The 19,517-nt window shown below is 53.0% G+C and overlaps 10 protein-coding genes across 10 annotated transcripts; 3 read left to right on the forward strand and 7 right to left on the reverse strand.

Annotated features, from left to right (window-relative positions):
• Nucleotides 1–1,095: 1,095 nt before the first annotated feature.
• On the forward strand, nt 1,096–2,510 carry cpa1 (carbamoyl-phosphate synthase (glutamine-hydrolyzing) CPA1; the record flags this gene model as incomplete). The annotated part of the gene is made up of 2 exons (XM_056652407.1): nt 1,096–2,185; nt 2,245–2,510. The coding sequence occupies 2 exons, from the start codon at nt 1,096–1,098 to the stop codon at nt 2,508–2,510; spliced, it is 1,356 nt and encodes a 451-aa protein (XP_056513474.1).
• A 281-nt stretch (nt 2,511–2,791) lies between these two features.
• On the reverse strand, nt 2,792–4,520 carry NUU61_001826 (uncharacterized protein; the record flags this gene model as incomplete). Its single annotated transcript, XM_056652408.1, has 10 exons — nt 2,792–2,999; nt 3,115–3,279; nt 3,364–3,421; nt 3,489–3,634; nt 3,689–3,798; nt 3,863–4,181; nt 4,254–4,278; nt 4,340–4,354; nt 4,406–4,434; nt 4,492–4,520. The coding sequence occupies 10 exons, from the start codon at nt 4,518–4,520 to the stop codon at nt 2,792–2,794; spliced, it is 1,104 nt and encodes a 367-aa protein (XP_056513475.1).
• Nucleotides 4,521–4,791: 271 nt separating this feature from the next.
• cwc2 (active spliceosome conformation promoter CWC2) lies at nt 4,792–6,042 on the forward strand (the record flags this gene model as incomplete). Its single annotated transcript, XM_056652409.1, has 1 exon — nt 4,792–6,042. One exon carries the CDS (start codon nt 4,792–4,794, stop codon nt 6,040–6,042), a length of 1,251 nt encoding a protein of 416 aa, XP_056513476.1.
• A 393-nt stretch (nt 6,043–6,435) lies between these two features.
• On the reverse strand, nt 6,436–10,107 carry NUU61_001828 (Protein kinase (Gcn2); the record flags this gene model as incomplete). Its single annotated transcript, XM_056652410.1, has 6 exons — nt 6,436–6,743; nt 6,813–7,251; nt 7,314–7,738; nt 7,793–8,795; nt 8,849–9,178; nt 9,232–10,107. 6 exons carry the CDS (start codon nt 10,105–10,107, stop codon nt 6,436–6,438), a joined length of 3,381 nt encoding a protein of 1,126 aa, XP_056513477.1.
• A 35-nt stretch (nt 10,108–10,142) lies between these two features.
• NUU61_001829 (Serine/threonine-protein kinase GCN2) lies at nt 10,143–11,534 on the reverse strand (the record flags this gene model as incomplete). Its single annotated transcript, XM_056652411.1, has 2 exons — nt 10,143–11,273; nt 11,352–11,534. The coding sequence occupies 2 exons, from the start codon at nt 11,532–11,534 to the stop codon at nt 10,143–10,145; spliced, it is 1,314 nt and encodes a 437-aa protein (XP_056513478.1).
• A 437-nt stretch (nt 11,535–11,971) lies between these two features.
• NUU61_001830 (DUF4267 domain-containing protein) lies at nt 11,972–12,364 on the reverse strand (the record flags this gene model as incomplete). The annotated part of the gene is made up of 1 exon (XM_056652412.1): nt 11,972–12,364. The coding sequence occupies one exon, from the start codon at nt 12,362–12,364 to the stop codon at nt 11,972–11,974; it is 393 nt and encodes a 130-aa protein (XP_056513479.1).
• Nucleotides 12,365–12,868: 504 nt separating this feature from the next.
• Nucleotides 12,869–14,995, forward strand: NUU61_001831 (uncharacterized protein; the record flags this gene model as incomplete). Its single annotated transcript, XM_056652413.1, has 1 exon — nt 12,869–14,995. One exon carries the CDS (start codon nt 12,869–12,871, stop codon nt 14,993–14,995), a length of 2,127 nt encoding a protein of 708 aa, XP_056513480.1.
• A 331-nt stretch (nt 14,996–15,326) lies between these two features.
• On the reverse strand, nt 15,327–15,693 carry NUU61_001832 (uncharacterized protein; the record flags this gene model as incomplete). The annotated part of the gene is made up of 2 exons (XM_056652414.1): nt 15,327–15,502; nt 15,636–15,693. The coding sequence occupies 2 exons, from the start codon at nt 15,691–15,693 to the stop codon at nt 15,327–15,329; spliced, it is 234 nt and encodes a 77-aa protein (XP_056513481.1).
• A 755-nt stretch (nt 15,694–16,448) lies between these two features.
• On the reverse strand, nt 16,449–17,179 carry NUU61_001833 (uncharacterized protein; the record flags this gene model as incomplete). Its single annotated transcript, XM_056652415.1, has 2 exons — nt 16,449–16,911; nt 16,998–17,179. The coding sequence occupies 2 exons, from the start codon at nt 17,177–17,179 to the stop codon at nt 16,449–16,451; spliced, it is 645 nt and encodes a 214-aa protein (XP_056513482.1).
• A 537-nt stretch (nt 17,180–17,716) lies between these two features.
• On the reverse strand, nt 17,717–19,451 carry NUU61_001834 (damage-control phosphatase ARMT1 family protein; the record flags this gene model as incomplete). Its single annotated transcript, XM_056652416.1, has 6 exons — nt 17,717–17,947; nt 18,009–18,868; nt 18,942–19,054; nt 19,118–19,248; nt 19,310–19,380; nt 19,430–19,451. The coding sequence occupies 6 exons, from the start codon at nt 19,449–19,451 to the stop codon at nt 17,717–17,719; spliced, it is 1,428 nt and encodes a 475-aa protein (XP_056513483.1).
• Between the last annotated feature and the right edge of the window lie 66 nt (nt 19,452–19,517).

Consider the following 19,517-nt stretch of genomic DNA (forward strand, 5'->3'; position numbering starts at 1 on the left):
TCTCTCAACGCGGCCCGCAAGGGACTTAAGGCTGAAGGTCTCATTTGCAGCAGCATCGCGCGAAATCTCGGGTATAGGTACTGCGGCTGCAGAGACGGCAAAAAGTACCGAAAGATTGTTTTCAAAAGATGCATGATGCGGAATGGAATAAGGATTTGAGGGGGCGTTGACGCCACCTCAAGATCCTTTAATTACCCTAGGGCATTTATTCGACGTGGCGCCTTTAGTTCACCTGGGGCGGGAGTTTGTATCGTATAGTGTTCAAAGAGTAGGGGGGATATACCGAGCGGAACAGGTACTTAGACTGGAACAAAAGAAAGCGGACACGAGGAGAGCTATAAGATACTGAAGGTGAAAATTTTGTTCTCGTGGGTAACAAGGTAGACAAGGCAATAAGGAGATGGCCGTCCCCTCGATTGGTCCTCCACACCGATACGAAAATTTCTCTCTTTATTTATTATTTATTCAACAATTTCGCTAATTAAATCAAAAAAAAAAAAAAAATAGAAGGTCCTTAGTAGCTAATCCGCTTTCTTCTGATATTAATATCTCTCTAGTTTGACCTCGTAGGATTTAGGACGGCTATAAAGCTGCCTGTTGCTTTGCCCGTCAGATATTTTAGTGCATCTCGTTCGTTGTACGGTCGTATAATCGCTATCAGTCGATCGCATCAAACTAGGCCGATAGTGGCATTCCGTGGTCCCTGATTGGTCGATCCAAACAAAGTCGGTGAGGCGGCACGTGCCCACTGAGTCGGGGCGGAAAACCTCTTCGTCTCGATTGTCCTTCCCTTCCTTTCTCTTCTTCGCCTTCATCTTCAAGTCTACCAATTTCTCTCCATGTACTTCTAACAATTGATTCACCCCTTTCCAACTGCTGACTGGCATCCCCTCAGTCGCGCTTATGTGTTTGGCACCTTCAATCTTCACCTCCCAGGACTACATCTCGGGTATGATTTCATCTCCACCGTGGTGATTTAGCATGAACTGACCCCCTCTGGTATAGATCACCTCTGGAAAGCCTCCATTAACTGAATTGACTTCCGAATTACGTTTTTCTTCTCTTTGGTCAATTTCTATACAAAAAAAAATCATCATGTTCGTCAACCTCGTCAAGGCGATGCCTGCTCGGGCCTCGGCCTTCACCACCATGAAGCAGCCTTTGCAAACCCGTTTCATGGCCACGGTCCGCCAGCGCACCGCCTTGGAGCCCGCTACCTTCACTATCCGTGATGGCCCGATTTTCACCGGCAAGTCGTTCGGTGCCCGCTCCAACATCTCTGGCGAGGCAGTGTTCACCACCTCGCTGGTCGGATATCCCGAGTCCCTCACCGACCCTTCCTACCGTGGCCAGATCCTGGTCTTTACCCAACCCCTGATCGGCAACTATGGTGTGCCGTCCGCCGAGAAAGACCGCAGCGGTCTTCTGAAGTACTTTGAATCGCCCAACCTGCAGGCGGCCGGTGTAGTCGTCGCTGACGTCGCCGAACAATACAGCCACTGGACGGCCGTCGAAAGTCTGGGCGAATGGTGTTCTCGGGAGGGCGTTCCCGCCATCTCTGGTGTCGACACCCGTGCCATTGTCACCTATTTGCGTGAGCAGGGTTCGTCGCTGGCCCGTATCACTGTCGGCGAGGAGTACGACGCCAACGAGGACGAGGCCTTCACCGACCCCGAGCAGATCCACCTGGTGCGCCAGGTCAGCACCAAACAGCCCTTTCACATCAGTGCCGCCGATCCCCAGTCGCACGTCGCTGTCATTGACTGCGGTGTCAAGGAGAACATTCTGCGCAGCCTGGTCAACCGGGGCTCTAGCGTTACCGTGTTCCCCTTCGACTACCCGATCCACAAGGTGGCCCACCACTTTGACGGCGTGTTCATCTCCAACGGCCCCGGTGACCCCACCCACTGCCAGGATACTGTCTACCACCTCAAGCGCCTGATGGAGACCTCCCAAGTGCCCATCTTCGGTATCTGCCTGGGTCACCAGCTGCTGGCTCTGGCGGCCGGCGGCCGCACCATCAAGCTCAAGTACGGTAACCGGGCTCACAACATCCCCGCTCTGGACCTCAGCACCGGCCGCTGCCACATCACCAGCCAGAACCACGGTTACGCTGTCGATGCCGCGACCCTGCCCGAGGACTGGAAGCCGTACTTCACCAACCTGAACGACTCGAGCAACGAAGGTTAGTCTCGTCTGGAGAATATCTAATGTATAACATGATCACTAACATTTCCCTTGCAGGCATGATCCACAAGTCTCGCCCGATCTTCAGCACCCAGTTCCACCCCGAGGCTAAGGGTGGCCCCTTGGACTCGTCTTACCTGTTCGACATCTACCTGGACAGTGTGCTCAAGTACAAGAACAGCCAGGCCGGTCTGTACCCCCAGCGGGACAGCCGCCCCAGCCCTCTGTTGGTTGACCTGCTGGCCAAGGAGCGTGTGGGCGTCCAGCCGACCGTCGGCATGCAGAATGTGGCCGCTGCCGCCGCCGCTGCCGCTTCGGCGTAAATATATTGTTGATGTGCTGAAAGGAGTTCATTCGGTTTTTTGCTTATTATCATGATTATCATTTTAGGACCTTGTCCAAACTCTGGTGTGTTGAAGTTGGGGTAAATTGTTCTATTTTTTGTCTATAAATTCGGGTATAGAAAACATGCCAGTCATCAAACATTTAGAGAGTTTTGTTATATTTCTTCTTTTTTTTGTCAAGTTCTGTCGTAGTCGTAGTTCGACACCTTAAGGTTTTCATCATCATACCCATCTTTGCATCTTCATCTGCCGGCACATTCTTATTTCGCCACGATCGACACCACATCCTCGTCCGAAACCATATGGCCCAGTCCCACGCGCTGCGGCACATGGCGCGCGCTCGCACCCCACACCAGCGCATATTTGAAGGTCTCTTTGAGCGTGCGGTGGATCTGGTCGCACACGTCCTCGATGCTGGAGTCCCTGCGCACGATCAGGGCTTCACTGAAATCGGGATCTTCTCCTTTCCTGTAGAGAGAGGTGTTTGTTAGGACATGTCCGTAATAAGGTGTAAAGTAGAGACAGATCCGTCCAAGCGTCGAGGGGATACAAAATGGGAGGAACAAGAGCCTGGAGATCTTACCGTTTCGTGTACAGTCGCATGAGCCGCAACTCCTTCCATATGCGGTCGACGACCTCATGGACCCCGAGATCGAGCTCGCAACTCATGACGGCTGTGTACGGCTCGCGGGCGAGCTGGTCGAGGAACTCGAGGCTGACACTGTCGATCTTGTTGTAGACATACAGACTGGGAGTAAAGTGTGAGTGAATACGATAGATAGTCATTGGAGAGTGAAAGCACAATATCGAATAGTAGTTTGGGTCGGCTTACCAGCGAACATATTTGCGGTGGTCTTTCATGATCACATCGATAAAGTCGTCGATCGTAGCTGTACAGGTATCAAAGTCAGTATTAGGCATCTCGGGCTTAAAAAAAGATCAATGGTTCCAACATACCGTTTTCGTCTCGCACCAGCACTTCACAGTTGAGGATTTTGTAGTCGCGGAGCACGTTGTAGATCATCTTCTCGTCCAGGTTCTTGGGTGGTGTCTGGAAAGTAATCTTCATACCGCCGGCCTTCTTTGGTTTCATGTAGATGTTGCTGAAGACACCGGTCAGTCACTGAATGTCTCGCGAAATGGAAGTTGTCACGCACGGTGGGTCCTTATTCAACCGAATGCCCACGGCATCCAATTCAGCCTCGAGCAGTGCTCGCTGTTCAGCACGCTTGGTGGCGTCCAGAACCATCAGAATCAAATCACTCGTCTAGAAATTTGTCAGCACGTCACCTGTATTCTTTTTTGGGCGGTTTGATAGTTCAAATACTCACCTTTGCAGCAGAGATCACCTGCCGGCCACGTCCCTTGCCCTCTGAGGCACCTTCAATGATACCAGGCAAATCGAGAATCTGGATCTCAGCACCGCCATACTCAAGAACACCCGGGATGGCTGTCAACGTGGTGAATGAGTATGCCGCGGTCTCACTCTTAGTTTTGGTGATCTTCGACAAAAACGTGGACTTTCCGACGGACGGAAACCCGACGAGGGCCACACGCGCATCGCCGCTCTTGCTAACATCAAATCCGGCACCACCGCCGCCACTACCACCTGTGGGCTCAAGGAGCTGGGCTCTTAAGCGGGCGAGCTTTCTGGAGGGGAATTAGCTGGAGTCTTTTGGTAGATATTTTGGTTTCAGGGACAAGAATATTAGGGGGACTTACCCTTTCAATAGACCCAAGTGATATTCTGAATTACATCATTAGATCAATTGTGGTCAGAGTGCTGCACATTCAAAAGATCATCGTACCTGTCGCCTTGTTCTCTGCGGGGCAGTTGTTAGCACCGGCATGGACGAGATTTTACGGGCACTTACTCTGCGTCCGGCGCATCTCATCTTCGATCCTATACAATTTCCAGTGAGCAAGCCAAGCGATTTGAAAGCATGGTCGAGGTACATACTCCTTGATCTTCTCGGTGATGTTCACCATCTTGTCGGTGTTTGAGGCGTTCCGCCTGGAGGATTACCGAGTAATTGATTTCGTGTAACTGCTGCAGATTTTCTTGAGTGCAGGAATATCTCCAAAGCGCAAGAACTGGCCGAATCCGACACTCGCAGGCGAATATCAAACAGACGATCAATTTGCGCCGCAAAACGAAATCCCGCACCTGCCAAGCCTTACATAATCGCGTCGACGTCGACTTTTGCCGCGCTCTCTCAGCTCTCGCTCGTTTCTTCTCTTCACATAAACCCCTACAGCCATGGCAAAGTCCCCAGTCGCCGAGCCATCACCGGCAGAAATTCCCAGTCCAACACCAGGTGCGACCGAGCCCAACAACGACGAGATAGCCGTGGTCGAGACCGAAGATAGAGCGCAGGAAGGCGAGCAGCAACAGCTGCAGCCAGCAAAAAAGACGAAGAAGATCATCCGGCGCAAGAAGCGACCAGCCCGAGTACAGGTGGACCCGTCAGTCGTGAAGTCAGAACCGCCGCCACAGACGGGCACAATCTTCAACATCTGGTTTAACAAATGGTCGGGCGGCGACCGCGAAGACAAATATCAGTCGAACCAGCCGGCGCCGGGGCGGTGCAATGTCGCGCAGGACAGCGGATACACACGGGCAGACCGGGTGCCGGGATCATATTTCTGTTTGTTTTTCGCAATGGGCACATGTCACAAGGGCCCCGAGTGCGAGTATCTGCACCGGCTGCCGGGGCTGCACGACCTGTTCAATCCCAACGTGGACTGCTTCGGGCGGGAGCGGTTTAGTGACTACCGCGACGACATGGGCGGTGTGGGATCGTTCATGCGCCAGAATCGCACGCTCTACGTCGGCCGCATCCACGTCACCGACGACATCGAGGAGGTTGTTGCGCGCCACTTCGCCGAATGGGGTCAGATCGAGCGCACGCGAGTTTTGACCGGCCGCGGCGTCGCCTTCGTCACCTACACCAACGAGGCCAACGCCCAATTCGCCAAGGAGGCCATGTCCCACCAGAGCCTCGATCACGAGGAGATCCTCAACGTGCGCTGGGCTACCGTCGACCCCAACCCGCTCGCGCAGAAGCGCGAGGCCCGCCGCCTGGAAGAACAGGCTGCCGAGGCCGTGCGCCGCGCCCTGCCCGCCGCCTTCGTCGCCGAGATCGAGGGCCGTGACCCGGAGGCCAAGAAACGGAAGAAGATCGAGGGCAGCTTTGGTCTGCAGGGCTACGATGTTCCCGACGACGTGTGGCATGCCCGTACCCGCCAGTTGGAAGATACCGGGTCCGGTGCTGCTGCTGCTCCCGCTGAAATCGAGGCCCCCGACCAGCCCCTTCTTCTTGAAGCTGCTGCTTCGGCGCAAGCTGTCCCGGCCCCTGTGCCCGAAGCACCCGCGCAGTACGGTGGCATCTTCTCCAGCTCCGCTGTTGCAGCACTGCAGGGGCTCGCTGGTGGAACAGTTTCGACGCAAGCGGCACCTAAACCAGCTGGAGGGCCGTTAGTAGGCTACGGGAGTGACGACAGCGACTGAATTCTGCGCCTACCCTTTTTCTCTTTGGTGATGTTGGTGATCTTTGTCATGTACAATACTAGCGATACCTTTCCTTTCTTATTCTCTCAAAAGATGATCCCATTCCTCCACATGCACCATGCTCGCTATTCGCTATTCGTAAATCTTCAATACATCATTCATGACAAGGGGTATCATCCCGAGCACTCGCCAACACATGAGAGGAGATGGAGGTAAATCAGACATGTACAGAAAAAAGACAAGAGAAAGAAAGCAGGAAAGAAGAAAAAAGCACAACCGCCCAGCCGCAAGAAATGCACACGAACCCACTCCCATATGCACAAAAACGAACAATATTCCTGACAGAAACCCCCCCCCCCCCCCCAATTTCCCCTCTGTAAATAAATCAAAGAATCATCGGTCGCTGCGTCCGAGGTCATAATACACGCAAGAGCCCGTGCGGTAGTTATAGATGAACGCATTGGTATAAGACTCCGAGGTCTCGCCGGTGCGGCTTTCGATAGCCAGATCGCTGAGCAGCTCGTACACCTGGTTGAGGTATTTGCGTTCCGTAAGCGGCGCGTTCTGAATGACAGTGCGCCAGCTGTCTGGATCAGACAGCCGCGTGTCTCGGATAGAGTCGAGGACATCGTCGCGGGTGTCGATGGCTGCGACGGGGCCGTTGCGGGCATCCTCGGCGACTTCTCTGGAACGGACAAGAGCTAAAAGATGGGTTTCAGTAAAATGGATAGTATGGATTGGCAGCAAACGGGAGAAAACTGAAAACTGACCTGACTCCACAATGTTCCTACGGTTGGTCTTCTTGCTTCGGTGGTGCGGAATCAGAATGCGCACATCATTCGCCCTGTCCTGAGACATGAATGTATCTTGTTGGCCCGGCAGACGAGACTGGCGCGGATCAGCCGTCCCCTCGCGGTGATGGCGCGCATGCACTTCCGTTCGAAGCCAAGAGACAAGCTCCGAACTGCGAAGGTCGAGTTCCTCTTTGCGAACGAGATTCCGCACTTTGAACCCACGCTCTTTGCTGTCTTGCTTTGCGATGACAATCCAGCGATGGTTGTGTTCTCGGTATTTGGACAGGAGCTCCTCAAGTGACGATGCATCCACTGCGAGTTCGGCACTGATGTCGTTCGCCCAGAGATCTTCGATAAGCTTGACACCAGTGGTGCGGAGAACTGTTGCATCAAAGCTAGCGACGAGGACATCGCACTATTATTCGGGGTGAATCATTAGCATCGAAAGGTGACATAGAGCAGAAGGGAGCAACATACCCTGCGGGTGGTCCAGTAGAGCTCGGTGCTCGTTTCAAAGTCTCTCGATGCAGCCTTGGCCTTTAAGTAGTCGACCATGGCGGAGCCAAGTCGGTCCGAACTCAGATTAAACCCAACCGCATGTCCCAGGGGTCGACTGGACAAGACCTTAGGCGCGAAGTCGTGGAGCAATCGGTCATATCGACCCCCGGCCGCAAACACATCTCGCCGCTTGCTGTCAAAGATACATTGAAACAGCACGCTGCCTCGGTAGAACCTGTCATGAAGGCTACTGAGCGGATTGACATAGACCTTGCGTTTCACGCCAAAGCTTTGGAGATAGGTCATGAGCACGTTCAGGCGCGCAAATATAGGGGCAATGCGCTCCGCGTATTCAGTCCCTTCCATGATAATCTGCAACTTGCGCTGTGTCCCTTTCAAAGAGTCTTGGGAAGTTCGGAATTAGCAGAGATGGGACGAAAAGGATACAAATCACATACCTCTGAAATCGAACCGAGCTAGGTCGTCTAATGAAGTCGAGGCAACCCCAATGGCCGGGGAACGCAACTCACTTCCGATCTTCTGCATCGTCCATTTCCCTACATTCAGCTTGCTGATGACATCCTTCACCAACGGGATCTGTGAAGGAGTAATGCGACAGAACTCCATGATAAGTTGAAGTAGATCAGAGTGATTAACAAGGAAACACATTGGAGTAGAGCGCAGGGGTGGGAATTCTTCAATGATCTCGTCCAGGACCTTGATCACTTCTGCCTCCTTCAGTGCTAGATCCAGAGTGTTGTAAGACACCACATCAAAATCCACTTCACGGTGAGTCCGAGGTTCACTGCCGTGGGTGGACTCTCGATAAACCGTGCCAAAGGCAAACGTTTTCTCTAGCGAGGGGTCTTGGCGAGGAATTGCGCGCGCATTCGGGACCGTAAGGTCAAATGGTAACTGAAGAAGATTACCAGACACATCAAGTAGGCGCACAGCTCCGGCAGGATAATGCTGGGAGCGTGGGAAGAGCATTTGCCTTGCTGATTCCACAGCGCCGTGTCTCCGGAAGATTGAGGTTAACTTGTTGTTTACCAATCCCTGAATGAGCAACTCGCTTGCCGCAGGAGACTCGTGTGAGTCCATATCCCAGGCAATATCTTCGAATTTCTGAGGGGATTGAGAAAAGATGGCAGACAGAATTTTCTTATAGTCGGGAGAGTTTGGGTCTGATAGCAAATGCACGATTGCCCGTCTGAAGGTCTCTTCTTCAACCTGAAGAGGAATTCTCCCACTGGATAGAAGCTCGGAGGATGAAGGGCGCTCGCTTGGGGTATGGCTCAACAGCGACTCGATAATCTGACCTTGGACGACTTTGTCGGACTGGTGAAAAGTAGGTGGGAGAAAATGGTTCTTTTCTCTAATCGCTCGAAGGGTTTGATCGCGCTCCATGCTTGTCGGCAATGGATGGCACATTTCGAAGAATATGACGCCGAGGGAGTACATCTAACATTTGTGAATATTCCGACAAGGTGCAGTGGAAAGAGGGAGACACTCACATCGACCTTGTCATTATATTGTCCCGAGATTCCAGACTTCATCTCCGGAGCGACATAATATGTCGTTCCAAGACTGCGAGTAAAGTTCTCTTCAAAGTCAGCCGCTGCGGATGAACGCACGGCTGTCGTGAACTGTCCGCTGGTAGCAAGACCAAAGTCACCGATGCGAGGGTTGTTCGCAACGTCAATGAAAATGTTGTCTGGCTTTAAGTCGCGGTGTATGATGCCATGGCTGTGAATGTGGCTCAGGCCATCCAGAATCTGACGGAACAAGCGCCAGGAACGATCAATGTCGTCGTAAAGGCCATTTTTGATCAAGTCACGCAACGTCTAGAAATTGCCGTTAGATAAGTGATTACGTATGGAATCTGGAACCTACTCACATGTTTCTCACAATACTCCATCTGAATGTAGAGTGTAGTCAAGACAGGCCGGCCATACGACCCGGATCTCGCTCGACTGAACTCGGCGTCTTCTACGCTACCCGTTTCGTGCGTGTCGGACGCGGTTCCATGGCCCTGGTCTGATATCGTTCCTTCGTTCTCGTCGTCACTGTCAGAGGCAGCAAATTCGATTTTCGGGTATCCGCTGGAGCTGATGAAATCAAGGCCACCGGTGCTGAATCCGTGGTCATGACCGGCAAATGGGTCACCTTCAGTGGATGAGATAGCCTCCTCCTCGATTTGATTCAAGTCATTGTCGAGCTCCTCTTCAAGCCAAGCGGTATAATACCGGACGACATAAGGGTGGTTCAATCGCGATAGCAGCATGATTTCCGAGAGCGTGTCATTCAGCGCGGCAGCGGAAGTTTGCGAGATCTTCTTGACGGCATAGAAACGACCATCGAGCTTGTTCCTAGCTTTCACGACCTGCCCGAAACCGCCACGGCCCAGGCGACCCGCCTCGTCAAAGTCTTGGTGATATCGCGAGAAAGCCGGCATTGCCCCGAAAGAATCAAGGCGGGGCCGTCTTTGTAAAGAGACCGAATTCGAGGACCGGTCACGCATTGTCAAGGGGGCGTCCACGCGAAAGAATTCGGATGGTTGGAGCTGGAAGGCTGTCGGGCGTTTCTTTGGATCTGGGCGAAAGAATTCACGAAGTAATTCTTGAAGCGGCGGCGAAAGTCTCATCGACACCATCAACTGATTAGCTGAAGTATATCGCAGTAAAACATCCTTTCCAAAGCCCATCTGAAGCAAGACAATGCCCAGATCCCAGACATCTGTCTTCATCGTAGAGGGAGTACTCTCCTGCGTCATTTCTGGGGGCAACCATAGTGGCGACTTGGACGTGGTCAAGGAACGCTTCCCCCAGGCGGATCCGGCAAGGCCTCTTCCACACTGGATTGCAACTTGACAATAGTCCCTCCTGAAGAATTTCGGAACAGCATCACCCGACCACAGTGAATGTTTCCATGGACAAGCCCGCTGCGGTGGTAAAACTCCAGTGCCTCTAGGAGCTGGATCATCCAGCCACGGACTGTCTCAGCGGCGATAGTTCCCACGATATCAAGCAGCTCGGAGAGTGAGCCCTTATTCGCATGCCCTAATAGAGCAAAGACGGTCCAGGACTTGTCATAGTGGCTGGGCGGGCGATCGATTTTGAATCCCACAAATTCAACAAGATTTGGGTGTCGGAGTCGCTTCAGACCCTCCAACTTGTCTTCGCTGGACCGCATCTGCTCCCGAAATGCTAGACTATCCGACCCCTTCTCGTCCAAACAAATCTCCTTGAGAACGAGAAGTGGAACATGGCAGCGACTCTCGGCGACGACAGGTCTCACAGTGAAAGTCTTCTTGCCCTGCTTGCTTTGCAATAGGGTTTTGCCATGGATGGCCCGGAAGACCAGCGGTTGCTCGTCGGTGTCGTTCACCACCAGGGGTGGATCGAAAGAGATTGCTCCGGGGGGGTTGTCTGCGAGATCGACTAGATCGCCTGGTTCGACTCCGCTCGTTCGACTCTTTCGTCTCAGCATGCGGGCCTGGGTCCGCTGTCGGAGCTTATCTTGGAGCATTTCATGCAAAGCGCGTTCTTCCTCAGCTGTCGCAGCCTCCTGCTTCCGAAGTTCCTCCTTTCTTTCCAGCTCGGCTCGTTGAATGGCAGCGGCTTCCTGCTTTATTCGCTCCTCCTCCAGACTGGGTAGGTCCTTGTCCTGCGCTTGAGCCTGAGCGACATCTTCCAGCACATCCTGGATTGACACCGCCAGCTCATAGATCATTTCACTGCCCAGGAGGGTCTTGGGCTTATTGCGCAAAATTTCTTGTATGCGGGAGCGGGCACCATCACGAAGATCGTCCAGGTTTTCGAGCAAGAGATTGGGAACGGTTTTGGGGTATGTCGCGGGCAACTCGACCAACAACACTAGACGAACATCGGGATTGGAGGAGGCGCGTAGGTGTAGCTTGAAGGTCACGTCGGAGGATTGCTACATAGAGCACGAGCCACAACCCCGAGTTAGCTATCTGCTGGGGCTGACAGCTTGCCCCCACACGTCTGCACGTACCTGCCACGCCGACCGCCGATTCTCAACATCTTCAAAGTCATCGCCATAGATGGATCGTAAGGCTTCCGCCTCGGTCTGGTGGATTTCACGGTAATTGGTGGTTGCGACCACGGGGGATGTCAACGAGGACGAGTCGGACGAGGTTTGCTTCTTCTCGCGCTTTCTTCTCTGCTTGGGAGACATGGCGCATGGAGCGAAATCGCCCTACATCTGTCCCAGAGTGTCGCACAGCATGGAGAATAAGAAGCCCATGGGCAAGAGGGGTGTTTTTTTCCAAGTGGAAACAGGCGGTCAGATTGACAGTTATCGATAGCGCGGTGCTTAGTATCATCGGCCAAAACAGGCGTGGACCCCAACACTATGGGTCCACTATTGGGTTCATATGCTATGGCTACAAAAGGACGACTGGGCTTGCCAATGAGAAAGGTTTTACTATTCATACAACAAAAAAATCAAGGTCGAATCCACCATACGCCCATTCTTTTATGCCCAACAGTGGGTATGTGCGTATAGCCATGAGTTGTCGAAGCCACCAGCTTCAATGCAAATTGTCCTTGCAGTAGTCAGTTCTGTCAGGCTGCTGCATCCGCGGTTGCCAGGGTATGCAAAGAGAACCGGCCTCATGCTTTGTCGCTCAAGCCGAGCAACAGACCTCCGAGCACCGCGACCATCGGCGCATATCCCCAGTGGTTCCACTCGCCCTGACCATGAGTCCAGCACACGAACCCGTCGGCAGAGGCTACCGCACTGGCGGCAAGCAGGGTCCATCCCAGGGACCGACGAGTCCCCACGAAGGCCGCCGCATAGATTGCGAGGCCCATAAAGATGTCGCGGACACCGTAGACAGCCATGAGGCTGTCTACCATGTTCTTATCTGTCGCTGCAGCAGGTGGTTCGAATTCGAAAAATGTCAGGGCATTATCGGGTCGCAGAACGGCGTTGACACCAAATGCCACGAAGATTGTTCCCACGGCGCTGGCAGCCAGGCACAAGGGTGATTTCAGGATAGACATGGTTGGAGAAGAGAAAGCAGCAGAGTCAAAGCAGTAGATTGAGAATGAAGTTCAGAATGGCCAGCAAGAAGCGCGGTCAGTCCTTAAATATCACCGGATTCCTTGGCAGATTCGAGTCATTGCGGGTGTGCTGCCTAGAGAGGCCGGAGATTGCCGTCTCTAGAATTAGACCAACAGCGAACGGTGTTGGTTCAGTGACCTAGGAACGCCAATGGAGCTAGTATACCTTGAAAGTGAGTCGACGGATTTGCAGAGGCTGAGCCGAGGAGGCCATGAGCTATCGATAAGCAGCGATCGGCGCGCCGTTCCGCCTTCGCGTAAACAAATCCTCCTTTCCCCTTTTGGTGTTCGTGTTCTGCCTTCAAGACTTGGACATAATGTTGGATTGGATGGGAAGTGACCAGAATACACGTGCTGCAGGTTGGTGTTCCTGGAATTGCCACGTCAAGACTCGGCGAAGCTCGTTAGGTACTAACCACCCGATCTTTCTCTACAGACTCCAAGATGGCCGAACCCCCCGAGACCCCAGCTCCCGTGTTTGCAATCCGCGCCTTTAAGAGCGCGCTGTTTGGAACACCCGGTGGCGATGAGGCGGATGAGAGTCGCGCGTCACAGCCCAAACAAGCCAACCACCAACACAGCAAAAGCGACTCGGTCCAACCACTTGCAGAGAAAACAGAGGATATGAGACCTGCGGACGACGATGCCGCAAACAATGCCCCGGGATCTCCCACGAAAAGTATTTTGGTCACTCCTGGCACAATATCGAACCGGCGCAAAACAGTCTCCTTTGGCGAAAGCGTCGTCGACAACGAAGGAAAACGCGATAGCCTATCGAGCAAAGTGGTAAAAACTCCACCGAATCCGGCAGGAAATATCACTGCGCAATGGATGTCTGGGTCGTCGGACGGCAAAAAGCCGCGAAGCAAGCTGACCCAAACCCTGCTGGATGCACGCGACAACGCGTCGAAGAATGCCGAGTCGGACTCGGAGGAAGAGAGCTCGTCAGATGCAAAACCAGCTACACGGTCCCCGTCCCGATCGAAGGAAGAGCCGGCAAATGAAGACATCACACTCAACCTGGAGGATCCGCGCTCGGAGTCGGGCAAGTACTGGAAGACTGAATTCGATAACTACCGAGTCAGGACCAACCAAGAAATCAAGAAGCTGATCCAATACCGGTCAATCGCCAAGTCTTATGCCCGCAAGAAAGATACCGAAGCGCTACGACTGGCAGACAAGTTGAGAGAGGAAGAGGAGAAGGTGACTGAGATGGAGCGGCAGGTCTCGCGCCTTGCCTCTACTATGGTGGGAGAAGAGTCGAAAGCAAACAAGGAGGAATTGGTCCAGGATCTCTCCAAGCAGACTGCCCTTGCTTTGCAATACAAGCAACAGGTCACTTCTCTGCGCAAAGTCCTGGAGCGTCATGATGTCCTGGGCGGCGAAGTGGCAGATATTACCGCCCAACCGAAAGGGAAATCACATTCAGAAAATTCCTCGGACGAGCTACTCAAAGCACAGCAAGAGCTCAGGCAGGCAAACGCCAAGATTGAAGAGATGAAGCGCCAACAGTCGGACCTCAGCACGCTTCAGGACCTGGCGCAGAGCTCAGAGAAAAAGGCACAGGCGCTGGAGAACGAGAATAATACTCTCAAGCAGACACTGGCACGAGTCAAACAAGAGATGTCGAGATACGAGGGTCGGCGCAAGGACAAGGAAACGAAACTGAAGCAAAGAGAAGTAAAGCTGGAGGCTCGGATTCAGGAGTATAGAGAACGGCTCAAGACGGCTTCCAAGGAGCATCGCGAATCGGAAGAGATGTTGAGAAACAACTTCGAGGAGGAGCACCGCCGCCTGCAAAATCAACTCAATCTTATGAGGCTGGGCGGCAACGCAGCCGAGCGCTTCCCTCTCCGATCTCATAATCGACGGTCTCTGAGTCCGCGCAAAGAGTACGCAGATGTGGAGACATGCGACTTTGCTGAACAAGATGCACACGAACTGGGCGAAGACGCCACCGAGGATTTGGACGGCCCTCCAAGCCCTAGCCCACGCTCCAAGGCACGAGAGACGCGGCACAGCCAGAACACCACAACAAGCGTGATGGATGGAAGACATGGCACGCGAGACATTGCCGCCGACGAAGACGAAGTCACGCACTACCTGAACGAAATTCTTCCAAAGCCACAGCACGCATCTCATCCTATCGCATTGCACCCACTCCCGCCCTCATCGCCTCCAGATGTTTTGGCACTCAAGACCTTGGGATACCTCAACACCAGAAATCAGCCCAGCGGACAGGGACAGCGGTCGCACCGGACTCTCGGTTTGCGCGAGGCCGACACCTCTGGCCGGGTCCATCGACCTCGGCCCCATATCAAATCGACTTTGGACTCGATATCCGGCCTGCCTGTCGCGTACACGGAAAATTATTCTGGCAACACAATCGCAGCGGGCGATCGAACTGGTCAACGGCAGGGCCTATCTGGTGTACAAAGCACCCTCCTTTCCCCAGAGAGAGTTGCCGCCGCCAAGTATCGGCTCAAGCAGAAGCAGAACAAGCGCAAAAGCAGGGCACTGGACAGGGCAAGTGGGATGGCTGTAGCTACGTCGACGGTGGATACGGGCTGATTCTCCTGGTCCCTACTTTTCTTTTCATGTCTGTGTCTTGTTATTCGCAGCGAATGCGGAATTCAGCCTCTTTATTTCACTAGACATAACCTACGAACACCCTTCTTATGGCCTCTGTCTCCCCTTACATGCTCTAGAGGGCACAAAGTAGATAAAAGATATTTGGGGAAACAGTATCAAAACTAGTACGAAAGATATCACAAAAACTATGACCAAAGCTATAGTAAAAACCATGATAAAAACATATGACAAACAGGCTAAACAGTAGAAGGATAGAATACATGAGGGCGGTAGATCTATTTGTGACCTTATTACCTCAGTAGGGCTATATCTAAAACATCACTGCCCAGATACATTTCGCTATCTCTCTAGGATCGTTGTCAGTGACTATGATATCTCCTTCTGCCGGCTGCGTAGCAGGTCTTAGAAACAGATTCTCAAACGGAATCACCACCGGGCCCCCTTGCACCTTCGCCTGCCCAAGCCCTTCTCCCCCCCCTCTCCTTTCTGGATTGAGATAGCCTGCGTGGCCTCGGCTACCTCCTTACTGGGGTCTTTTCTAGTCGGTCGGTCAACCAACTGCCAATTCCCCAGGGTAATCTTGCCGGATTTCTTCGTTATAGCAATCGTGAGAACGGACTTGACCTGAGCTTCTCCTCTTCCTCTTCCTCCTCCTTCTCCTCCCTCTTTGGACTCATTGAGTCAAAACGCCACATCTGAAACCAACACCCCATGTACTTCAGCAGATGCGGTTTCCATCACAAGAGACGGCCATTTCTTTGATCTTCCGCTGGGTAAAACTACATGCCTTAAGCTTTGGCTAGATCTTTTGACAAGATCTGATTCCGCTTGAACGGCACTGCTTCCCGTGAAAATCAGTTGAGAGCGTAGGTTCACCGCAGTTGCTTTGTGGGAAATCAGGTCCATGAGGTGAGCATGAGCTGCCTCGTGTGCTCCTCTGGAAATAGATCTCACCAGAGCTGTGGAGGTGTATGGGTTATATGCTTTCCAGGCCTTGCTCAAGAGGTTTCCGTCATCTCGCATGAAATCGCGGTCGAATGTCTGCGGGCTGATATTGGTGAAGATGGTGTATTCACTGGCTCGGGCTCTTCCGGTGGAGTTATTTGCCAGTAGTAGCTTATATTCGGACGGAGGATATTGAAGAACTGCTGCCTCCCCTCATATTTGTATTGGTGGGTTGTATGGGGGAGTCCATCTCGAATATAGTCATGAAGGTATGGTGGCCTGCCATTGTAGCTGATTTAGCTAGTATCCTGGGGTGTGATAATTGAGAGGGAAGCTATCTAAGAATTAAAGCCAAATTAAGCATGGGCACACCATAGTTAGGTTGTTGCTGGGCCTACCTAGTTATCAAGCCTTCCGGCGATATCGTCGACATACCACATCTGATCGCTATCCATAGATCAATACTAAAAGAAAATAGGGATCATGTTCAATGCAAAACATCAACAGTACCCAATCGGCCAACAGCCTCGCTCCCATTCTCTGTATCTGTATCTCCCACCAGCCTACCGGCAATCCAGCAGAGAACAGTAACCCAGTCCCTCCAATTCGCTCTCATGCCATGCCGAAATTCCATGATCGGTGACCGGCGGACATGACGAGTCTTCGGATTCTGCTTGTCATGCCAGCACTGAAGAACACGCATCTGGCGGTCTGAAGCCGAGAAGATAGTGACGGGGATGTACCGGTATGAGTTGTATCCATCTTGAAATTGACTCTGGGTAATAAGGCCAAAGGCAGTGGATACCTCGCCTGTACCGAGGCGATCTGGGAGTAGGGCCTCCGAATCTGTGACGAAGGCATTGACATGCGGCTTGAACACATCCTCCGACTTTGTGTAGGGTCGAATTACCCATTCGTACTTGGAATGATGGAAAGGTCTGAGCGCATAACTATAGAAGGTAGGACAGAGATTTAAAAAATAAAATTGAAAAAGAAAGCCGTCACAGAAGACACAAACAGAAGCTTTGTGACTTACTTATCAACGTAGGAAATTGGTGTCTCGTCATCTAGAAATGCCTGCACAATATGGTCCAAACTCTGAAACATATGGTCCCCCTCGTGCCATCGATGGCTTCGATCCCAAAATGCATCTGGAATCTGCGGTTTGAGGCCGGTGTGCGTCTCCCAAGGCCGGGTGCACTCAAGGAACTCACTCATTTCCTCCCAGGGGACTGGCTAAACAAAACGAGGACCATCGTCTGGAACCTCGGCGTAAGATAGAAGATCTAGGGGGGCAATGGTGATGCGTAACTTCGTCTCATTCTCTGGAGAAATGTAGGGGAGAACGATGCTTTCTGGGATGGTGGTGGCCGGCGTAGACGTAAATCTGACCATCATCGAACTTGACCATCTGGGGCTAAGTAGTAGGTGTCAAACTGTAGTAGGGGTGGAGGTTGCGATAGTGGGATATTTGTCGGACCTTCACACCACGCATGCAGGGTCTCGGTCGTATCTCTTGCATCCTCTTAAATCATGCTGCAAAATCACGCCTTACTTCTTACTTCTTGTTTCTTACTTTATATACATATTCATTGAATTTAAGGACGCTTACTTTATAAATATACCCCGGACAAATCGAGATTTATGGCGCATATATACTTGAAGCATCCGCAGTGCTAGAAACAATGCCCAACATCTATAACCTCATGTATCAATGTATCAAGGATCTCGCGTTTTTATCTGCTAACCATCACCTTAGGCCTTGCCATCAGAAAACGACACAACAGCCCACTTGCCACTCCACGCCCACTTGCGAGCCTCGGCCCCGCCTCCGCCGGGCTGCTGGCGCAGCTTCTCATCCTCACCGGCGGGGAGACCAACGACAGTATCGGCCTTGCAGGTACGGAACGCGAGGACACGGATGCCAGACTTGGGGCCCATGGGGCCGATGGCGGTCGTGAAGGGGATAGTAGTGTCCCATTGAGCCTAGATGTGGTAAGCAACGGGCAACAACTAGTGCACAAGGAAAGGCCATGGGGGAACTTACGTCGTTGGTCAACTTGCGGTAGTTCAGATCACCTTTGAACAAGACCAGCTCGCTCTCCTTCAGGTCCTCGAACAGTTCCGGTGCCACGTGCGGCAAACGCCAGTAGCAGCCCGGGGTAGTCCAGAACGCGTGCGGGCGCACGATGAGCTTGCCATCCTGGTGGAATTGGCTCCACTGCTCAAACAGGAAGCGGACATCTCCGACCTCTTTCTCGGACAGAGGGGGGAAGGTAGTACCCGAGTCGTCGGCGGCCGTGTAAAAGGCTTGCGGGTCGACCATACTGTTGAGAAGATCGGAGAAGTCCTTCGGCGTGACGTCGGACACGAACCAGGGCAGACGCTTGGGGTGGAGGACGATGGAAGTCGCCAGACCCGCAGACAGAAGGTATCCGGCCAGGATGAGGTCGACAAACAGCTCGAAGCCGGAGTTGTCCAAGACAATATCGACTCGGCGCTCGCCGTCTTTTTTCTCTCTGCGCGCCTTCTGCATCACCTCGAAGGCGGCATCAAGGTCATTGACGATGATGTTCTTCTGCGACGCCTTGCGCGCCTCCGAGCCCTGCAGCTTCTGGATGTCCTCGTAGGTGAGCGACGTCAGGAGCGACAGGTCGGTGGCATTGCCCCACAGGCAGATCTCGCACATCTCCGAGAAGAGTAGCTTCTCGGCCTGCTCAACCTCCTCGGGCGACTTGTGGTCGACTCCCTTGCCGGACTCAGCCTCAAGAGCCAGTTCGCGATACCTCGAGGCGAGCTCCAGGACAGCAGGGCGCGACGACTTGAAAGTCGACATCTTCTGGCGCGCGAACACGTCATAGCCCTTCCAGTGTGTAGATAGCGAGAACAGAGTCTCGATGCGCCGATCTGTGGAATTGGCGTCGGGTCAGCATCGATGGTTCTTGTTGTGTGGCCGAATGGCTGGTGGCGTTGGGCCTACAGAGGTAGCACTCGGAGTAGAGCCAGGGTACATTGTGCCAGTTGGGGTTTCCACGCTGCTCTAGCTCCTGGTTATATTGGGCGATATCAGGGTTTCCATCGTCGGCAAGAGGTCTAGTAAGTCCCACGGGTCAGATTCAGTAATATCCCCAGCATCTTCCAGGGATGGCTACTCACGTAATTTGCCGGTCATGCTGCAGCTCATACTTTAACTTGGCTAGGCTTTCGATGATGCTCTTGCCTTCCTTCTGCTTCTCCTCGCCGCTGGCACTGCCAACCGTTCGATGAAGATCATCGATGGCACTGGTCTACACCCACCATATACCGTCAACGACAGATCGGCCCTCGGTGATCCGGCACGAAACTCACGATGATGATCGGCCAGCGTTCATTAGCCGAGACCGAGGCAAAGCTCGAGTTATCCGAGGTGAGGAATTGGGCTGGGACGAGTCAGCTCTCTGTCAGCAATGGATCCAGCGAGACACTCACGGGTCTTGGGGTCGAACTCCATGATGGGCGATTTTTGGGATGGAAGAAGAAGCGGCAGAAAGGAGGGGGCCCGTTTTTGCGGGGCACG

This window comes from Penicillium alfredii, assembly GCF_028826965.1.
Source record: "Penicillium alfredii strain IBT 34128 chromosome Unknown utg000004l_segment0_segment0, whole genome shotgun sequence".
Lineage (NCBI taxonomy): Eukaryota > Fungi > Ascomycota > Eurotiomycetes > Eurotiales > Aspergillaceae > Penicillium > Penicillium alfredii.